The 19,569-nt window shown below is 44.0% G+C and overlaps 2 protein-coding genes across 2 annotated transcripts; both read right to left on the bottom strand.

The window, feature by feature from the left end:
* Positions 1-1,296: 1,296 nt before the first annotated feature.
* Positions 1,297-10,651, bottom strand: LOC310815282 (GTPase IMAP family member 8-like; the record flags this gene model as incomplete). Its single annotated transcript, XM_083685017.1, has 5 exons — positions 1,297-1,365; positions 1,487-1,632; positions 8,694-9,386; positions 9,805-10,509; positions 10,642-10,651. The coding sequence occupies 5 exons, from the start codon at positions 10,649-10,651 to the stop codon at positions 1,297-1,299; spliced, it is 1,623 nt and encodes a 540-aa protein (XP_083541143.1).
* A 112-nt stretch (positions 10,652-10,763) lies between these two features.
* LOC310815281 (GTPase IMAP family member 8-like) lies at positions 10,764-18,391 on the bottom strand (the record flags this gene model as incomplete). Its single annotated transcript, XM_083685016.1, has 5 exons — positions 10,764-10,778; positions 10,954-11,600; positions 12,825-13,523; positions 13,894-14,571; positions 18,370-18,391. The coding sequence occupies 5 exons, from the start codon at positions 18,389-18,391 to the stop codon at positions 10,764-10,766; spliced, it is 2,061 nt and encodes a 686-aa protein (XP_083541142.1).
* Positions 18,392-19,569: the final 1,178 nt, after the last annotated feature.

The raw sequence follows: 19,569 nt of genomic DNA, 5'->3' as shown, positions 1-19,569 counted from the left end.
TCTAGGGAATGAGTATAGGGGAGGGTGGTGGCTCTTCATTGAACACTGAAGGGTATTTAAATGGTCAAATGTATAATTTCAGTTATTCTATTCTTATGCTGTTTGGAGAATACTATTGAGAAAATGCTAATCTCCATCCACCATGGTAAGGTTAGAGTCTGGCAAGGGAGACAGAGAAAATCCAAACCTTATCCCATCAATTAAAAGGTTTAATTTCATGTAGCATGACCTACACAGCACATGCAGTTAGTGGCTCCATCTTGCTTAGAGATTTATTGGGCCCCATTTTCCATATACAAAAGAACACAAAAAATGCCTGTCAACTCATGACATGATTTGTATTGTACCTTGTCTGTAACAATGTCTTTGCACGCCATTGCAATTGCCAGCTGCAGAATTCAAAACCCCCATTGGATTACTCTTTTAGAATTATTATGGCTATTTTGGGCAATTGTGCTCACTGCTTGGGACTGCTTTGCTGCTTTGCACACCCTTGGCTGTGAGTTTGTGCTAGAGTTTCTGTCCCATTCACTCAAATGTGAGGACATTTATTTACTGTTAGTGAACTGTTGGCTTATCGATCATCCACTCACTAACCCATGATAGTAGTCTCACAAAGTCAGACTCTCCATAAATAGAGAGTTTTATGGCGAACCATAAAGCAATCTGAATTTGAATGCACATTGCTCACCTGCAAAATGGTGTCATCGAAAACATCCTCAGCTAACTCCTATGCTTTCATATTGCGCAATTTCATGCAAATCGGGTTGTAAACAAATGGCAGGGCATAACAGCAAAGGCATTGCGTGCAGCTCTGATGGAGCTACACCGATTCTGGGTTCTGAAATGACTATGACAGTGATCTGATATAAACTTTTCCTTCATAACAGTTAACACTTCAATCTTGAGTAATTATTATCTCACCTATGAATGTTCTGTGGATCTCTCTCTGTTTCATCACCTTCATCTCCCTCTTTTTTGCTCTCTCTTCTTTCAGTCTTTTCCATACTTCTTTCTTCTCTAATATCTCTCTTTTGATCTCAAAATGGCCTCCTCTGTTTCCTGCCACCATCTCTTCTATCTTCTCCAGCAGCTCTGTGACCTGAGTGCCATCACCCCTGTCGTTATTGTTGAGAACATGATATCTGTTCCCACATTTCTCAACAAGCCACTGAAGGGCCTTTCCTTCACTCTCAATGTGCTGCTCAATGGTTGTGCCTCCCAGACAGTCCCCATTTGTGAACAGCACTGTAGTGTGACTCCAGACTCCCTCACTGAGAAGCTCCATGTGTCCCTCTACTGATCTTCTCTCTTCCTCAATGAATGACCAATCCCCCCGTATGACCAGGAGGACAGTGTGAGGTCCTGGAGGACACAGAGACACACTGTGCACGATTGCCTGTTTAACCATTTCAGGAGTCTGCTCTACAGCAAGTTTCGACCACCATCCGGGAGTATCAACCACAGTGACCTGCCTCCCTGCTACTTCTGCCCGTTTCTTCACACACTGAGCAGTAGCTGTCCTCAGGTTAAACCCCTCTCTGCCGAGGATGGTGTTTCCTGCAGAACGCTTCCCTGCTCCTCTGCACCCCAGCAGCAGAATCCTCAGCTCTGAGAGATGGTGAGAGTTACCTAGTAGAGAGAGAGAGAGAGAGAAAACAAATATTTATTCCTACAACAAAAGTGTATGTGTGTGTTTGAGAGAGAGAGAGAGAGTTCCCATTTAAAACGTTGTTTGTATCTGACTGAAAACACATGGTTAATACACTTGAAATGGGCCTGTTTGTCGACACACATATTGTTGATATTTCACACAACAACATAACAAAAACAATAAAAGAAGCTTCAGTCAGGACACTTCAAGTCGAACGGCACAGCTCTCCATCAGGCAATGGACCCTCAGGTGACGGACAACTGATTCACACATATGCAAAACATCCATCAGGGACAAGGCTGAAAGCAGACGTGTTATGCTACACTCCACTATGGTTAAACAGTGTGACGCCACTGGCTATGAGAGTAATACTTGTTGGTTATCCTCTTACCATCATCTGGTTGGAGTTTGTTAGGCCCGATCTTCTGAACCCAACTTTGGATGTTTTCGCTGAGAAAATTCAATAGGTTTACCACCGGAATCACCAATGGTGGTTTTGGGTTCTTGTCAGCTAGTAAGGTTCGGCGTAACACTCACTAGCTGCCACAAGTTAGATATACTTGTTGGGCCCACAGGCCACATTCTCTATATTTTGTTTTGTCGGGAGATCACTTCCCCCATGGGTGTCGATCATGATAACTCAGATACGGATGTTCCTGCCGCATTCGGGCAGGCAAAGTCCGAAAAGAATTGCAGTCCCGACCGCCGCCAGCGGTTGCCTCTCTCCTGTCCAGCCGTGTGGCCTGCCAGTCCCATCGGAACCAGGGAAGTTAAACATTTGTTTATTGTCACATTATCTTCTATTGTACCAGTTGAGGAGTCTGTGTAATGAAAGGTAATACAGATACATGCAACGGTGAAGGCTCAGGACTGAACGCAGGGTGACAATTGAGGCAGGCTTATATGCTGGTCAGATAACTAGACACAGGTATAGCTAATAAACTAAATAAGGTGAACACAGGAAAACAATGAGGAGTCTCTGGCAGCCACTGGTGGCCAGTGGAGGAAGCAGCAGGAGTGAGGATTCCTCACAGTACCCCGCCCCCCTCTAGGAAAGGCACCTGACATTCATCCAGGGTGCCCGGTGTGGAGGCGACGGCAGCCTCCTAGCGGGCTGGAAGCTGGTCTGGGGCTCGGGCTGGAAGCTGGTCTGGAGGACAGCAGGAGACGTGGAGACATGGATGAAACCAGTAGGGAGGGCGCCACAGATACACTGCTCCATGGCACAGCAACATGGTCGATGGCGGGGAAGAGACAAAGCCCTCCTCTCACCGAAGACCTCAGGGACAACTCGGGACAATTCTGGAGGGTCTGGAGACTGGAGGAGCTGAGAATAGGGTGCAAGGAAAAGGCAGGTAGCATGACAGGTGGGGCCCCATCCTATAACAGCACAGAGAGACCAGTGGATGTGGGGGTTGTGTGTGATGGGCCAGCCACGAGCAGTCAAGAAACACCGGAAACTCAGGAGAGTGGATCATCCTAAGATCCCATTCTTGCTGAGTGAATCGGGTTCTTCCCAAAAGCATCGGTCCCTCGACTGTAGAACTAGGGGGCCTCGGGAAGACTCGTCGGTGTTTGGGTGATGATGGAGCAGGAGCTGTTTGGGATTTGGGGAATGAGGAAGCTGTACACCGGCGCTCTTGACGTCTCTCCCATATGCAAATATCCATACGTATGAACATCTCCACAAAGGCGTCGAAATCATAAACACTTGAGTAGCCAGGTAATCCGTTATCTCCTCCGTAATACCGCCGCGAAAATCGGTGATAAGAGCCTCAGGGTTCCTTCCACTATCAGCGGCGAGAGTGCTAAACTCAACGGCAATGTCATCACACTGCATAAGCCAGAGGTGGAGAAGGCTGTTGGCCGCCTCGCAACCGCTGACAGGATGGTCGAAGACCCTTCTCATCTCCCTGATGAAGAGGTGATAGTTGGAGCGCAAGGAAGTTTGCTGCTCCCAAACTGCTGTGGCCCATAGAGAGCTCTACTGGTGAGTACTGAAATGATATATGCCACTTTAGCTCGACCTTTGGGAAACATGGCAGACTGTAATTCAAAAGTCAAGGAGCATTGGGTCAGAAACCCTCGGCACCGGATTACCATTGTAACGTTCCGAAGCAGGCAGTCATAGGTCCCTGGCTTGCTGGGTAACGGGCTCAGAATGCACAGGTGGTGGCGGGTTTGTAGCTGACACTGCCTGACCCTGGATCTGCTGGATGGCCACGGTGAGAGCTTGCACATTGTCAATTACTTGTCTACCGACCGTGGCTCATTGCATAGCCAGAGCGGCGCATACTTGGTCCATTTCTGCTAGAGGAGCGCGTACACATCCATGTCTGGTTCACTCCTGCTGTAACAAGGTGGAGTAGTGTGGACCCTAGTGCAGCAATAACGCAGGAGTCAAGGTTTGCAATAATCCAAAACGTAAGTACTTTACTAGGAAACTCTGGGGTAATACAGATACATACAACGGTGAAGGCTCAGGACTGAACACAGAGTGACAATTGAGCCAGGCTTATATGCTGTTCATATAACTAGACACAGGTGTAGCCAATTAACTAAATATGGTGAACACAGGAAAACAATGAGGAGTCTCTGGCGGCCACTGGTGGCCAGTGGAGGACGCAGCAAGAGTGAGGAGGATTCCTCACAATGATCAATAGCTCATGTGGGTGTGCTGAGACATGAATTTTGCTCCCATTCCTTGAGATTCCTTGCCTTGATGGGCCAAATGACTCTGAAGGTAGAATGTAATTTTTTTCTATGAAGTAATTGTATAAGTTTAGAGTATTATTAAAGCCTCATTCGATTTATTCTAACATGACCACTCTTGCACTTATTCAGCACAAACTCAACAATTCTTTGCACATAGTGTTACTTATATTATTTGGAGTCAGATATTTAAAATGAAGTTATGCTTTGCTATTGACAATATATAGCCACATTTCCTTGCCATGCCTTATATTGTAACTGCCTATTAGCTATTAGCCCCTACAAGTTCAGTATCAAAGGTTTTGGGATTCTTTATTTAGAGTTCTGACTTGCGAGTGGTTGGTGTTTCCTAGCTTTAACAATGTAACTGTTGGGTTTCTGGGTTTGCTTATGCTGGGAGTAGTTCAGTGGTAAACAACAGAGGCAGCTCTATTAAACAAGAAGGTGCTAACAACAGATAGCAGTGTGTTCTGTTATGCTAGCACGAGTATTTTCATTTTTCTTCATGGTTCCCGCATCATGCTTGTAGGACTGAGGCATCATGTGACATTGACTGCTATATTCGGCGACACTGCACAATCATCATGCAATAATTTTACACTATCCCCTATCAGCACACCTGCGACCCATTCTCAATCACCCACCTATAAGAACCCTGCCTGGTCATCACTCCAGTGCCAGAACGAACTGTAACCTCACGGTAATCTGTGTATCTCCACTACGACGTTTCTAGCCCTCCCGAGTTCCTAGCTGTTCCTTGTGTTTTGTCTTTTCCCTTGTGACTCACCTCGTTCTCCTGTGCCCCTCCAGAACCCTCGGATTCCCCTCCTCTACCCATCCACGGACCTAGCCCCTACCCCCTCTTTGCTACTGGACCTCCCTGCTACCGACGCATGGACCGAATCCCGACTACTCCCCACGGATTACCCCACGGCGCCTTTCCCCTCTCCCGAACACTAGACCTCCCGCTATCAACCCCGAACCGTACCCTGACGACCCCCTCGGATTATCCTTCTCTTCACCACCCCTCTCCCTATATTATTATTATTATTATTATTAAATGCGCCTTCGGGCTAAACCAGGCATGTCCAAAGTCCGGCCCGTGGGCCAATCACGGCCTGCGGTCAGATTTCACACGGCCCACAGCTTCGGTTTTATAATGTATTCTTTATGGCCCGCTAGGACTGTCAAACAGAATAAATAAATCATAAAAGGTTCAAAATGCAATTTCTCCTTTCACCGCATGATGAACTCTAACTCTATATGGCTCTGTGACCTTGCTGTGAACACTTCTCGCTAGTTTCTGCCATGGCGCCTGTAAATAAAAAGAGGAAAGTTGACAGTGAGGGCCGACGCTTCCAGGACAGATGGGAATTACAATATTTTTTCACAGAAAATCGGAGCAATTGTGTTGTCTAATTTGTCAAGAGACTGTTACCATGGTTAAGGAATTCAATGTAAAGAGACACTACTAGACAAAACATGCTAACGCATACGACAAGCTAACAGGGAGTTAGCGCGCTGAAAAAGTGAAGCAACTCCAAGCTGCTTTGGCCTCACAACAGCGACTCTTCACGCGGGCCTGTGAGTCAAATGAAAACGTCACCAAAGCAAGCTACGAAGTGGCCATGTTAATGGCCAAATATGGCAAACCTTTCACAGAGGGTACGTTTATCAAAGACTGTGTCATGAAAATGGTGGAGAACATTTGCCACGAGAAGAAGCAAGAATTTGCTAATGTTTGCCTGGCTCGTAACACTGTGGCACAGAGAATAGAGGACATATCATCAGATATTCAGAGACAATTGGGGGACAGGGGAGTGACTTTTGTTAGTGGGATTATTACCGATGGTGCACCTGCCATGGTTGGTGAACGAAGTGGATTGTCCACATTGATCTGCAACAAAGTCAGCGAAGAAGGAGGTAACTCTATTATACTCCACTGTATAATTCACCAGCAGGCTCTCTGCGCAAAACATCTCAAATTTGATCATGTTATGAAACCCGTGGTAAAGGCAATCAATTCTATTCGCTCTAAAGCCCTATACATATACATATTTGTGTGAGCAGACGTTCTCTGTCATGAACTTAAACAAGAACTGCTTGAGGTCAAGACTAAGTGACTTCCACCTAGGTGACATTTTACACATCTCAACCACTGCCCTCAAACCAGACCTGGCCTGTCTACTGAAATCCAGATCTCATTGTCACCCTTCTCATTAGTGTCAGTAAGTTACCTGTTTCTTGGTCAATCTGAAATTCTGAGTGTTTTGAATGGTAACATCTGCCACTATTAACAGTGAAAGCCAAAAGCACAGTTATAAATATATGCACTTGGACTTATAGTGCCATAAGTCCAAGTGCATATATTTATAACTGTATTCAACTTTTGAATAGGTTTGCCTGCTGGTGTTATGTACCTGTAGATGTGACACAAAATATTACATTTGAATGATCTTGTGAAAGACAAGAGCAAGAGTCATATGTTTTAAACTTAAATGTTAACAGACTTTGCATTACCTATAATAAGTCATGTTTAAAATGAACATGAGGTTAAGATTTTTATCAACTAAATGGAAGTTTAAGGTATTCCATACAGTTTGTTCTATGTTATCTGACTCAAGATGTGAAAGAAAGGCAGATTTTTTTTTTATTTTTTTTTTTTAGATTTGTTCACGCCTGAGTGGCTTACATTTGGTTCCATTGCAATTTAAAAAAATGATAATTGTGACAATGAAAATAAAATTGTTATAGAACAGTGCATTTGTATGTAACTTTTATTGTTAAAAAAAATGTCAGAAGGGACCATTGGCCCCCGGGCATCTTCACATTATCAAATCTGGCCCTCTTTAAAAAATGTTTGGACACCCCTGGGCTAAACCCTACCCTCTCAGTGTGCCGTCATTTGGTTTCGCAGACGTTCCTGTGTAACACTAATATTGGCTTTGAAGTTCATGTAGTTGCAAAGAACGTATAGGATACTAGTTTTCAGGACAGTATTAACATGTTAACAGGAGGTAAGTTTGTTCCTTTACTCCATAACATCAACTGACGTAAACATACAGAAAAAGCAATAAACCAACCAGGCATCCAATGACATGGTGCTCACGTGACTGTCCCAAAAACCCCAGTCCATGGACATAACACCCTAGGTTACCCTTCCTCTCGAGTTGTTGAGGAGATAAAGAGTACCATTCAATATAAATAAATGCACGATGTTCACAGTTCTACTGTTTCCTGCATTGGAAATTCGGCCTACTTTATAACTTCCACAGAACACGACAGGACTGGATGCCAGTGAACCTCTGACTTTTCTATTATGTGTCTGTTAAAATTTTGCACTGTTATGTTGGATGCAGGGTGTCATTCCGACATGTGTGTAGTCCTGGCTGTGTGTACAGTTACTCTAGAGGTCAAGAGGTACTCTTCATGGTCTTCGTTTAGACGTGTACTGTCGAGTTGCGATGCAGCTCCTCTATTAGTTTTGGGGTTTTAATAAACTTGGTACAGAGCATGGTGCGAATTATTATCCTGTTCAAGCTGCATGGATGCCTGGCCTGCCAACATGCCTTGGCCCCCTTTCAGCTAATGATTCTAGCTAAACGTGTTGCGTTCCTACGTGTCCAAGGGTGCTCTATACTTATGAATGTGGCAGCAAAGTCGACAGTAATAGTGTACTATTCTGCTTGGTCTTATAACACTCTCAGCTGCATTTTAGTGGTGTCATGTCTGTTAATATTCCTGCTTTAGTCTCTGTCTTTGAATCACAGAAACTATAGCTTCCTCTTAAGGCTCAGATGGCAAACATTCTATTCAGACATGATTCCTGCAGTATAGCTTGTTCAGAAATTCCTTCATAAGTCTCCTCAACGGATAAAAGAAAACTTTAATTTTAGCAGGATGAAGTTCCTTTGACTCTTCCTCTAGTGCACAGTTCATGTCCACTAAGAAGTGGGTGTTTTATTTGCGATGTAGATTCAGTGGCTGTGAAGCTTCACTAGGTGTTTCTCACAGCTTGCATGGGTGAATATACTACTTATGATTACATCTTCAATCCTTATGATCTCACACTCTTGGTTTGAAAATGGATAAGCATTTATTTGCATCACTCTCAAACACTCAAGTCTGATAGAGGTAGCAGAGGAATTCTATCCAATTACACGAACGTAAATGTATTTCCATTTTCATTATAATGATTAAACCGACGTAAGTGTCCTGACTGAACTTCATAAAACCAAACTGAATTATGCCAAGTGTCACTATAGTTGATATACTACTTGCCACACAGGATCCCAATAACCTGAAGCAGAGACTGAAATAAACTCACCCATTTGTGATTTGAGGGTCTCTCTCTGTTCCTTCACTTTCATCAGTCTCTGTTTGGCTCTTTTTTCCTCTGCCTTCCTCCTCTCCTCTCTCTTCTCCATTATCTCTCTCTCCATCTCATAATGGCCTCTGTTTCCTGCCACCATCTCCTCTATCTTCTTCACCAGCTGTGTGACCTGAGTGCCATCATCCCTGTTCTTATTGTCAAAAACATGATACCTGTTCCCACATTTCTCAACAAGCCACTGGAGGGCCTTCCCTTCACTCTCTATGTACTGCTCAATGGTTGTGTATAGAAAACAGTCCCCATAGGTGAACAGCACTATAGTGCAGCTCCAGACTCCCTCACTGAGAAGCTCCAGGTGTTCCTCTACTGATCTTCTGTATTCCTCAGTGATTGAAACATCCCCTGGTATGACCAGGAGGAGAGTGTGAGGTCCTGGAGGACACAGAGAGACACTGCGCACAATCCCGTGTTTAACCAGCTCAGGAGTCTGCTCCGAAACATCCCAGCCTGCAGTGTCGACCACAGTGACCTGCCTCCCTGCTACTTCTCCCTGTCTCTTCACACACTGAGCAGTTCTCCTCAGATCAAACTCCTCTCTGCCCAGGATGGTGTTTCCTGCTGAACTTCTCCCTGTTCCTCTATTCCCGAGCAGCACAATCCTCAACTCTGAGAGATGGAGGGACTCATCTGGCAGAGAGAGAGAGAGAGAGAGAGAGAGAGAGAACAAATTAAGTATTTGTATTCCAAGCTCACAACAACTGTGTCTGTGTGTCTCTGTGTGTGTGTGTGTGTGTGTGTGTGTGTGTGTGAGAGAGAGAGAGAGAGAGAGAGAGAGTGAGAGAGTGAGTGTGAGTGTGGTCCTATTTAGAATTTAGTTTGTATCTTACAGACAACACATCATGGTTAATTTTCTTGAAATGTTCTGTTGTTTACATAGAAGTTATTGATATTTCACACCCAAAACCATTTCTGCCTGTGTAACAAACACAATAACAATAAATAACCACAAAATAAACCATCACTAGTATCACTGTAGCTGGCATATACTACATGTCATACAGTTGAACAAGCCCAAGACCTGAAGCAGAGACTGAAATAAACTCACCCTTTAGTAAACGGCGGGTCTTTCTCCGTTTCTGCACCTTCATCAGTTTCTGTTTGGTTCTCTCTTCCTCTGCCCTCCTTCTCTCTTCTCTCTTCTCTAGAATTTCTCTCTGTATCTCATAATGGCCTCCTCTGTTTCCTGCCACCATCTCCTCTATCTTTTCCAGCAGCTCTGTGACCTGAGTGCCATCACCCCTTTTCATATTGTTGAGGACATGATACCTGTTCCCACATTTGTCAACAAGCCACTGGAGGGCGTTCCCTTCACTTTCTATGTACTGCTCAATGGTTGTGTCTCCCAGCTTGTCACCAAAAGTGAACAGCACTATAGTATGACTCCAGACTGCCTCACTGAGAAGCTCCAGGTGTTCCTCTACTGCTCTTCTGTGTTCCTCAGTGAATGAATAATACCACTGAATGACCAAGAGGAGAGTGTGAGGTCCTGGAGGACACAGAGACACACTGCGCACAATCTCCTGTTTAAGAGGCTCAGGAGTTTCCTCTACAGGTTCATTCCAACACCAGCCTGGAGTGTCGACCACAGTGACCTGCCTCCCTGCTATTTCCCCCTGTCTCTTCACACAATGATCAGTTCTCCTCAGGTCAAACTCCTGCCCGCCCAGGATGGTGTTTCCTGCTGAACTCTTCCCTGCTTCTCTGTACCCCAACAGCACAATCCTCAGCTCTGAGATATGGAGGGAGTCACCTAGTTGAGAGAATAAGAGAGAGAGAGAGAGAGAGAGAGAGAGAAATGAATTTTATTCCCAGCATACAACAAAAGTGTGTGTGTGTGTGTGTGTGTGTGTTCACATTCAAAATTGTATATCTGACCATACACATGAATTCATCGTGGTCAAATAGCCAGTTAATCTATTCATATTTTATTAACATTTCACAAAAAACATGTTTTATCCAGTGTAATGAACACAATAATATTAAATAAACCATGCTGTATTTTGACTAGTGCCATTGTAGCTGGTTTATACCGCACGTCAAAAGTTGAATAACCCCAAGACCTGAAGCAGTCTAAAATAAACTCACCCATTAATGATCTGAGGGTCTCTCTCTGTTCTTGCACCAGTCTCTGTTTCCTTTTCTCTTCCTCTGCTCTCCTTCTCTCTTCCTCTGCCCTCCTTCTCTCTTCCTCTGCCCTCCTTTTCTCTTCCTCTGCCCTCTCTTCTATCTTCTCTAGTATCTCTCTCTTTATCTTATAATGGCCTCTGTTTCCTGCCACCATCTCCTCTATCTTCTCCAGCAGCTCTGTGACCTGAGTGCCATCACCCCAGTTCTTATTGTTGAGGACATGATACTTGTTCCCACATTTCTCAACAAGCCACTGGAGGGCCTTCCCTTCTTTCTCAATGTGCTGCTCAATGGTTGCGTCTCCCAGACAGTCCCCATTTGTGAATAGCACTGTAGTGTGACTCCAGACTCCCTCACTGAGAAGCCCCAGGTGTTCCTCTGCTGATCTTCTGTGTTCCTCAGTGAATGAATGATTCCCCCATATGACTAGGAGGAGAGTGTGAGGTCCTGGAGGACACAGAAACACACTGCGCACAATCTCCTGTTTAACCATCTCAGGAGTTGCCTTTACAGGTTCATTCGCCCACCAGCCTGGAGTGTTGACTACAGTGACCTGCCTCCCTGCTACTTCTCCCTGTCTCTTCTCACACTGGGCTTCAGTTCTCCTCATGTCAAACTCTTTTCTGCCCAGGATGGTGTTTCCAGATGGACTCTTCCCTGCTCCTCTCCACCCCAGCAACACAATCCTAAATTCTGAGAGATGGAGGGAGTCACCTGGCAGAGAGAGAGAGTGGGAGAAAGTCAGAACAAATCAAAGGTGTGTGTGTGTGTGTGTGTGTGTGTGTGTGTGTGTGTGTGTGTGTGTGTGTGTGTGTGTGTGTGAGAGAGAGAGTATTCCCATAAAAAAATGCTGTTTGTATCTGACTTAAAAACATACATGGTTAATTCTCTTGAAATGGCCTGTTTGTACATACATACAATTTCTGAATGGTGAAATCAATATGTACACAAATATCATCAAATAAAAGTTGAGAACTTCTACTTTAACCTCATAATAATTGTTTCACACAAAACACAAATTTTTCCATCTTACTGGAACTTCTTTAGAAGAATTGCACTTCTTGTTCGATGTTGTCCTGCCTACTGTTTACACCACTGAAAGTTTAATCAACTTAACTTCCATTCTGTCCCTTCACATAACATCTCATTTAGCTAGCTACACATGCCTCATAGTCAGTTAGCTAGCTACTGCCAGCACTGAAGATACAGAGCAAGCCAGGCCAGCCAACAATATCCTACTTAAGCTACGTACACACTACACAATATTTGTTGCCAATTCCTTGGTCGGGATGCCGTAAAAAACGTCCTAGGAAGTTCGAGACAAATCAGAGACAACATTTGGGAAGTGTGAAAGGTTCTCCGAACGGCTTTGTGATGATTCGTGATCTCCTGAACAATATCAAAACATGTTTCATATTTGATTGTGCCTTAAGCGCATTCCACTCACGCCTGACGTTCTACGGTGAAGTAGTTATGTCTGAAAGCCACGCATCTTCTCCTCTTCTTGTAGTGTGATAGACTATCCGACCGTGTAGTGTGTAGGCAGCTTTAGCTAGCCAGTTAGCTAGTCTGCTACTGTCTTCAGTGCCAGCTAGTCAACTAATTTCGGTAACCAGCTATTCATTAATTATGTCCAATGGCCAACAACAACTCGCCACATCGTACATGACGGAAATAACATAGAAGAGCGACGGCTATGCACATGCACAGTCTGACGAGATCCTCTGCCTTTGTGAATAATTGCCAATACGGCAATTGTGGCACCTTCTTTCATTAACAGAAACGATTTTTCGTTGTACTGAAAATCAGGAATGGCAAGCACATTACAAATCATGAATGTCATCACACTGCTTCATGACATGTCACTGTAGTTGATATACTGCATGTCATATTGGTGAATAATCCCAAGACCCGAAGCAGAGACTGAACTAAACTCACCCAGTGATCTGAGGGTCTCTCTCTGTTCCTGCACCTTCATCAGTCTCTGTTTCGCTCTCTCTTCCATTGCCCTTTCTTCTAACTTCTTCTCCAGTATCTCTCTCTCTATCTCATAATGGCCTCCTCTGTTTCCTGCCACCATCTCCTCTATCTTCTCCAGCAGCTCTGTGACCTGAGTGCCATCACCCCTTTTCATATTGTTGAGGACATGATACCTGTTCCCACATTTCTCAACAAGCCACTGGAGGGCCTTCCCTTCACTCTCAATGTGCTGCTCAATGGTTGTGTCTCCCAGCTTGTCACCAAAAGTGAACAGCACTATAGTATGACTCCAGACTCCCTCACTGAGAAGCTCCAGGTGTTCCTCGACTGATCTTCCGTCTTCCTCAGTGAATGAAACACTCAGATCTATGACCAGGAGGAGAGTGTGAGGTCCTGGGGGACACAGAGACACACTGCACACAATCTCCTGTTTGACCGGCTCAGGAGTCTGCTCTATAGGGAGATTCAACCACCAGCCTGGAGTGTTGACCACAGTGACCTGCCTCCCTGCTACTTCTCCCTGTCTTTTCACACACTGAGCAGTTGTCCACAGATCAAACTCTTGTCTGCCCAGGATGGTGTTTCCTGCTGAACTCTTCCAAGCTGCTATGTTCCCCAGCAGCACAATCCTCAGCTCTGAGAGATGGAGGGATCTACCTGTCAGAGAGAGAGACAGATAGAGAGAGAGAACAAATCCTTGTATTTATTTATTACAAATGTGAGTTTGATGTGTGTGTGTGTGTGTGTGTGTGTGTGTGTGTGTGTGTGTTAAGAGAGACTGCTCTAATTTAACATTGTTTTTTTTATCTGACTGAAACCTCATATTCATTCTAAATTCACTTGAAATGGCCAGTTTGTCTACAAATATTTAGTTGACATTTTACACAAACCATAAAAAGTGTCATGAACACAATAACACTAAATAAGCCATACTGTATTATGACTAGTGTAACTGTAGCTGGCGTATACGGCATACAATACAGTTAAATAATCCCAAAACCTGAAGCAGAGACTGAAATTAACTCACCCATTAGTGATCTGAGGGTCTCTCTCTGTTCCTGCACCTTCATCAGTCTCTGTTTCACTCTCTTTTTCTCTGCTCTTGTTCTTGCTTCTATCTTCTCTAGAATTTCTCTCTCTATCTCATAATGGCCTCCTCTGTTTCCTGCCACCATCTCCTCTATCTTCTCTAGCAGCTCTGTGACCTGAGTGCCATCACCCATATTCTCCTTTTTGAAGACATGATACCTGTTCCCACATTTCTCAACAAGCCACTGAAGGGCCTTCCCTTCACTCTCAATGTGCTGCTCAATGGTTGTGTCTCCCAGACAGTCCCCAGAGGTGAACAGCAATATAGTGTGACTCCAGACACTCTCACTAAGAAGCTTTAAGTATTTCTCTATTGATCTTCTGTGTTCCTCAGTGAATGAATCATCCAGATGTATGACCAGGAGGAGAGTGTGAGGTCCTGGGGGACACAGAGACACACTGCGCACAATCTCCTGTTTAACCAGCTTAGGAGTCTTCTCTACAGGACACCAGCCTGGAGTGTCAACCACAGTGACCTGCCTCCCTGCTACTTCTCCCTGTCTCTTCACACACTGAGCAGTGGTTCTCCCCAGGTCAAACTCTTCTCTGCCCAGGATGGTGTTTCCTGCTGAAGTCTTCCCTGCTGCTCTGTAGCCCAGCAGAACGATCCTCAGCTCTGAGAGATGAAGGGAGGCACCTGTGCAGTATGAAATAAACTCCACAATCACTATGAAATAATATAGAGTTCATATAACAAACATTTTCTTTATTTTCTTTCTGAGAGCAGAAATGAAAACCTTAATACTGGAAAGACAAAATATATGTTATTTACCAAATCACAAAAAGAATTATCTGATTTATGCATATGTACTTTGGGTGGTGCCCCCATTGAGCTTGCCCCCAATTATAAATACCTGGGCATTTGGTTTGACAAAGACTTGAAATTCAGAAAACATATGGAGGAGCTTGTTAAAAAGCAAAAAATTAAGGTGGGCTTCTTTTATAGGAATAGATTGTGCCTTTCCCTGAACAGCAGAAAGCTGATTTTTTTTTTTTTTTTTTTTTTAAATGTTACATTTAGCAGACGCTTTTATCCAAAGTAACTTGCAACAAATACATTTGTCTAAGTAAGTGAATCATCTATAGATCAGCCATCATAATAAAAAATCTATGCTAGGACCAGGTGCCATTGGAAATCACTATGTTAGAGGAAGGAAGGATTACTTTATTTTTAATTATTATTATTATTATTATTATTATTATTATTATTATTATTATTATTATTATTAACAGTAGAGGAACTGTACGGAGGGGTAGTGGGGGGTAAAGAGGTCTTTAGGAGGGACAGTCAAGATGTAGCCTGAAGAGATGGGTATTCAGTCTACGGTGGAAGATAAGTAGTGACTCTACAGTCCTGACAGCAGTGGAAGCTCATTCCACCACTGGGGCACCAAGACAGTGAAAAGCTGTGACTGAACAGCGCGACCGCTGCATCCTCGTAGAGGCGGCGGTGCCAGGCGGCCAGCTGAGGTGGAAGAACAGAGTGATCAGGCTTGCACATAGGGAGGGGCTGTTTCCTTTACCGCCCGATAAGCGAGCACTAGGGTCTTGAATCTGATGCGAGCTGCCAGTGAAGGGTGTGGAGGAGGAGGAGTCTAGAAAAATGAGAACAGAGGAGAGGGAGGAAGCCCGACCAGAGTGGAGGGCCTCCGTGACAGCAAGGAGAGCAGTCTCAGCAGAGTGCCCAGCCTTAATGCCGGAATGGTGAGGGTCAAGGAAGTTGTTCTGAAGGAGATAGTGAGACAGTTGATTAGAACCCACATTCAAGGGTTTTAGATAAGAAGGAGAGAAGGGATACCAGTCTGTAGTTATGGACAGCAGACGGGTCAAGAGTTGGTTTCTTGAGAAGAGGCTTGACTCTGGCTGTCTTAAAGTCAACTGGGACAGATCCTATGGATAGAGAGGAATTCATTATGGTGGTAAGGAACGGAAGGAGGTCTTCGGAAATGGATTGGAGAAAGGGTGAGGGGATAGGACCGAGAGGGCAGGTGGTTGCCTGCTTGGATGTGACAAGTTTTAGTATATCATCAGGGGAGAGGGGGGGGGAGAGCTGATAAACCGGAGGCCGAGAGTAGCGCAGTGGGTTTGGGAGGAGTGGAAGGAGTGGTAGCAGTGTTGGCGAGAGGTTGGGTGAAGGAGCTGCTAATGTCATCAACCTTTTTTTCAAAGTCGGTGACAAAGCCATCTGCGAACAGGGAGGAGGGGGGGGGGGTGAGGGTTAAGGAAAATGTGCAGAACAGTTTACTTGGGTCACCATTTTGGAATGGTAGTAAGAAGCTTTAGCAGCTGATGCAGAGGTGTAGTTCAAGAGGAGAGAGATATACGGTTTTAGGTCATCAAGGAGGCCAATTTTACTCCATTTCCTCTCAGCTCCCCGGAGCCCTATTCTACAAACTTGCATGGTTTCAGACAGCCAAGGAGCGCATGGCCTGGTGGTCAGAGAGAGTCGGATGTAGGACAGAGTGGACAGGAGGATGGAGGAGGCTACATCAGTAGATAGAAGGGAGAAGGATTCAACAGAGGATAAGACAGAGAAAGAGAGAGAGGTGAAGGAGAGAGTGGATACAGTGTGGGTAACTGGGAGAGGGTGGATTTGAGGGGAAGGGAGAAGGATACAAAATGATTATGGGAGTATGCGAGGATCTGGTGAAGACAAGGTTGAGCTGATTTCCCACCTTATGAGTCGAAGGAGAGTGGGAAAGGGTAATGTCGAACAAGGAGAGATAGTTAAGTAGGCCAAACTAGTGAAACTTCTCTGACTGCATGTTGAAGTCACCCAGTAGTGTGAGCGGTGTGCCATCAGGGAAGAAGCTGAGAAGGACAAAAGCAAAAAGCGTATACTTAGTGGTCTGGCCCTTCTGTCAGGCCTTCCTCACTGGACTCCCGCGGATTGACTCCCTCGTCTTTGTGTCAGGAGGCTGTCGCAGGGGCTGTTGCTCTTAGACAGTCAAAGTAGAAGTACAGATTCTATAAATGACCTAGCAGGGTTGCAGCTCCTCCCACCTAACGATCAGTTAACGACCAGCTAGTGCAGAGACAGAGTTCCCCACTGAAGTCAAAATGTACTTTGTTGGAGTGGGGAGCTGGCAGGCACTTAAGTAGTTAGCAAAGTTCCCAGCCCCTCCCACTGATTGGCTTCAAGCACAGTCTATTCTCAACAGAAACTAGCTCCCTAGGCTTCTGGCAGGATGGCTACAACAACACACCGAGTGTAATACAAGATTAATGTAATTTACTTAGTCTAGAGACAGAGTTCCCCACTGAAGTCAAAATGTACTTTGTTGGAGTGGAGAGCTGGCAGGCACTTAAGTAGTTAGCAAAGTTCCCAGCCTCTCCCACTGATTGGCTTCAAGCACAGTCTATTCTCAACAGAAACTAGCTCCCTAGGCTTCTGGCAGGATGGCTACAATAACATACTAATACAAGATTCATTTAACTTACTTAGTCTAGAGACAGAGTTCACCACTGAAGTCAAAATGTACTTTTACTTGTGCAATCAACTTTCATGCCAGTACTTGATTCTGATGATTTCATCTACCAAAATGCAGTAGCCACTACTCTTAAACCTTTGGATGCCATCTACCATAGCGCCCTTCGCTTTATCACAGGTGATAGTTTTAATACTCATCATTGCATTCTTTATCAAAAGGTTGGCAGGACCTCGTTAAAATCCCGTAGATGTCTTCATTACACCTCTTTGTGTATAAAGCCTTACTGCATAAACTCCCGGCTTACCAAACTCATTATTAAAATTCAAGGACATAAATTACCTAACCTGTTCTCAGAATTGGTTAACTCTTGAGGTTTCCCAGGTCTCCACTAAATTGGGTGAATCCACTTTTAGTTATGGTGCACCTAACTGCTGGAACAATCTACAGAAAAAAAATTCTGGTGCTGCTTGGCCAATTAAGGATGTTAATTGAGGACTTCCTTGGTGAAAGATGTGATTGTTCCTCCTAATATTGTGGTTTTATGTGATGTATTGATTTCTGTATTGAACTGTGTTATATTTTTTATGTGTTGTTTTGTTTTTGTGTAAATATTGTTGACAGGGTGCACCTGTAAAAGAGGCCTTGGTCTCAGTGTGTTTCCCCTGTATAAATAAAGGTTAAATAAATAAATTGTGCTGGCTGGCCAACTTTGAAAACAAAGTTGAAATAAATCAGTAAGATTTTCACTCAGCAGAAAAACTTTTTCTTTTGTAGTACTGCACCTGTTACAGAGAACACTAACGCTTACTAGAAAATAAAAATAAAATTCATCTCAAATATTCAGAACCAAGCAGATAGTTACAACAACAAAAATTGCATTACTGATTGTCAGTTGAACTGTTGATTTACAATCCCTCAAATAACAATTTCAACTTCAGGATTATAGTGTGTACAGAAGTGTTTCAGTATTTGATTAACTTTACCTGGATGACCACCTGTGGCCATTTTTGCCTTTTCCGTCTTGCCTCCGTCTTTCTCCCTTTCTCTCTTCCTCTCCCTCTCTCTCTCCCTCTTTCTCTCTCTTGTCTGCAGCCATTTACTCCTGCAGTAGATCAGAGAGAAATTCATGACGTATTTTCAAGAACACTGTTACGAGATCAGGTACAAAGTTCCATTAAACACAGGTGAGCAATAGCAACTATGAACATACAGCATGCTTATTAGACCCGTGTCACTGATGCAGTCAGCCGGTAGATAAGACTGGGCCTTCTCTCATTCAGAAAGTCAGCTTCTAAGTATGTCAGGGCCTTCTCTCTCAGCGAAGGAAGGATGTGGACAGATGTCTACATGCAGAGGAAATGCTCCGCTGGACTTCTTTACACCGATTACAAGAGACTAAGCACTGAGGGACAAAGACAAGATCAACACTGGTAATGATAACAATTTGATAAAATAATAAACAATGCACACCCTTTTGAAGGTGGCAAAGACTGAGATATCACAACACTGAATATGTTCTAATAAAACAACGACAGAGCAAAACTATCAACAGACACGTTTTCATACCTTCTCTGTCACACAGGCGTAGCAGAAGAGGAAATGATTGTGATGGAGTGAAAGAAGAAGTGAACCATATTGTGCAAAGTGGAGTCTTACAGGAAGAGAGCTCTGAGCATGATTTCTAGCATTCAGACCCCTTTTTCACATTTTGTTGTGTCATACACTCAATTTAAAATGGATTAAATTAAAATAATTTGCCATCAATCCACACACAATACCCCAGAATGACAAAGTGAAAACAGGTTTTTAGAAATTTCAGTAAGTTTATTAAAAATTAAAATACAGAAATACCTCATGTACATAAGTATTCAGACCCTTCGCTATGACACTCTTCAAATTAGCTAAAATGCAAAAATGTCATCAACAAATCATTCAATAAGTTGAATTGAGTCCATCTTAATGCAAGGATAATAGTTTATGTAATTTTGGAATTAATGTTTTAGTTTTTATGGGGTCTCTGATTTGCATAGGAATCAATTACACACTGTGTAGATTAGAATGTCCCACTTCAGGGAGAAGAGCCTCTGGCGTCATCTGAAGTTAATATGCCTGTTTTAAATTCAAATGGAAAGTTTAGCATGAGCCAGCCTCTTCTATCAGGGGTGGGGTCAGGGGTCACGACG

The sequence above is a fragment of the Argentina silus genome (genome assembly GCF_951799395.1).
Source record: "Argentina silus genome assembly, chromosome: 14".
NCBI classification, from domain to species: Eukaryota; Metazoa; Chordata; class Actinopteri; order Argentiniformes; family Argentinidae; genus Argentina; species Argentina silus.
The sequence above is the reverse complement of the archived record's forward strand: the minus strand, read 5'-3'. Positions and strand labels throughout refer to the sequence as shown.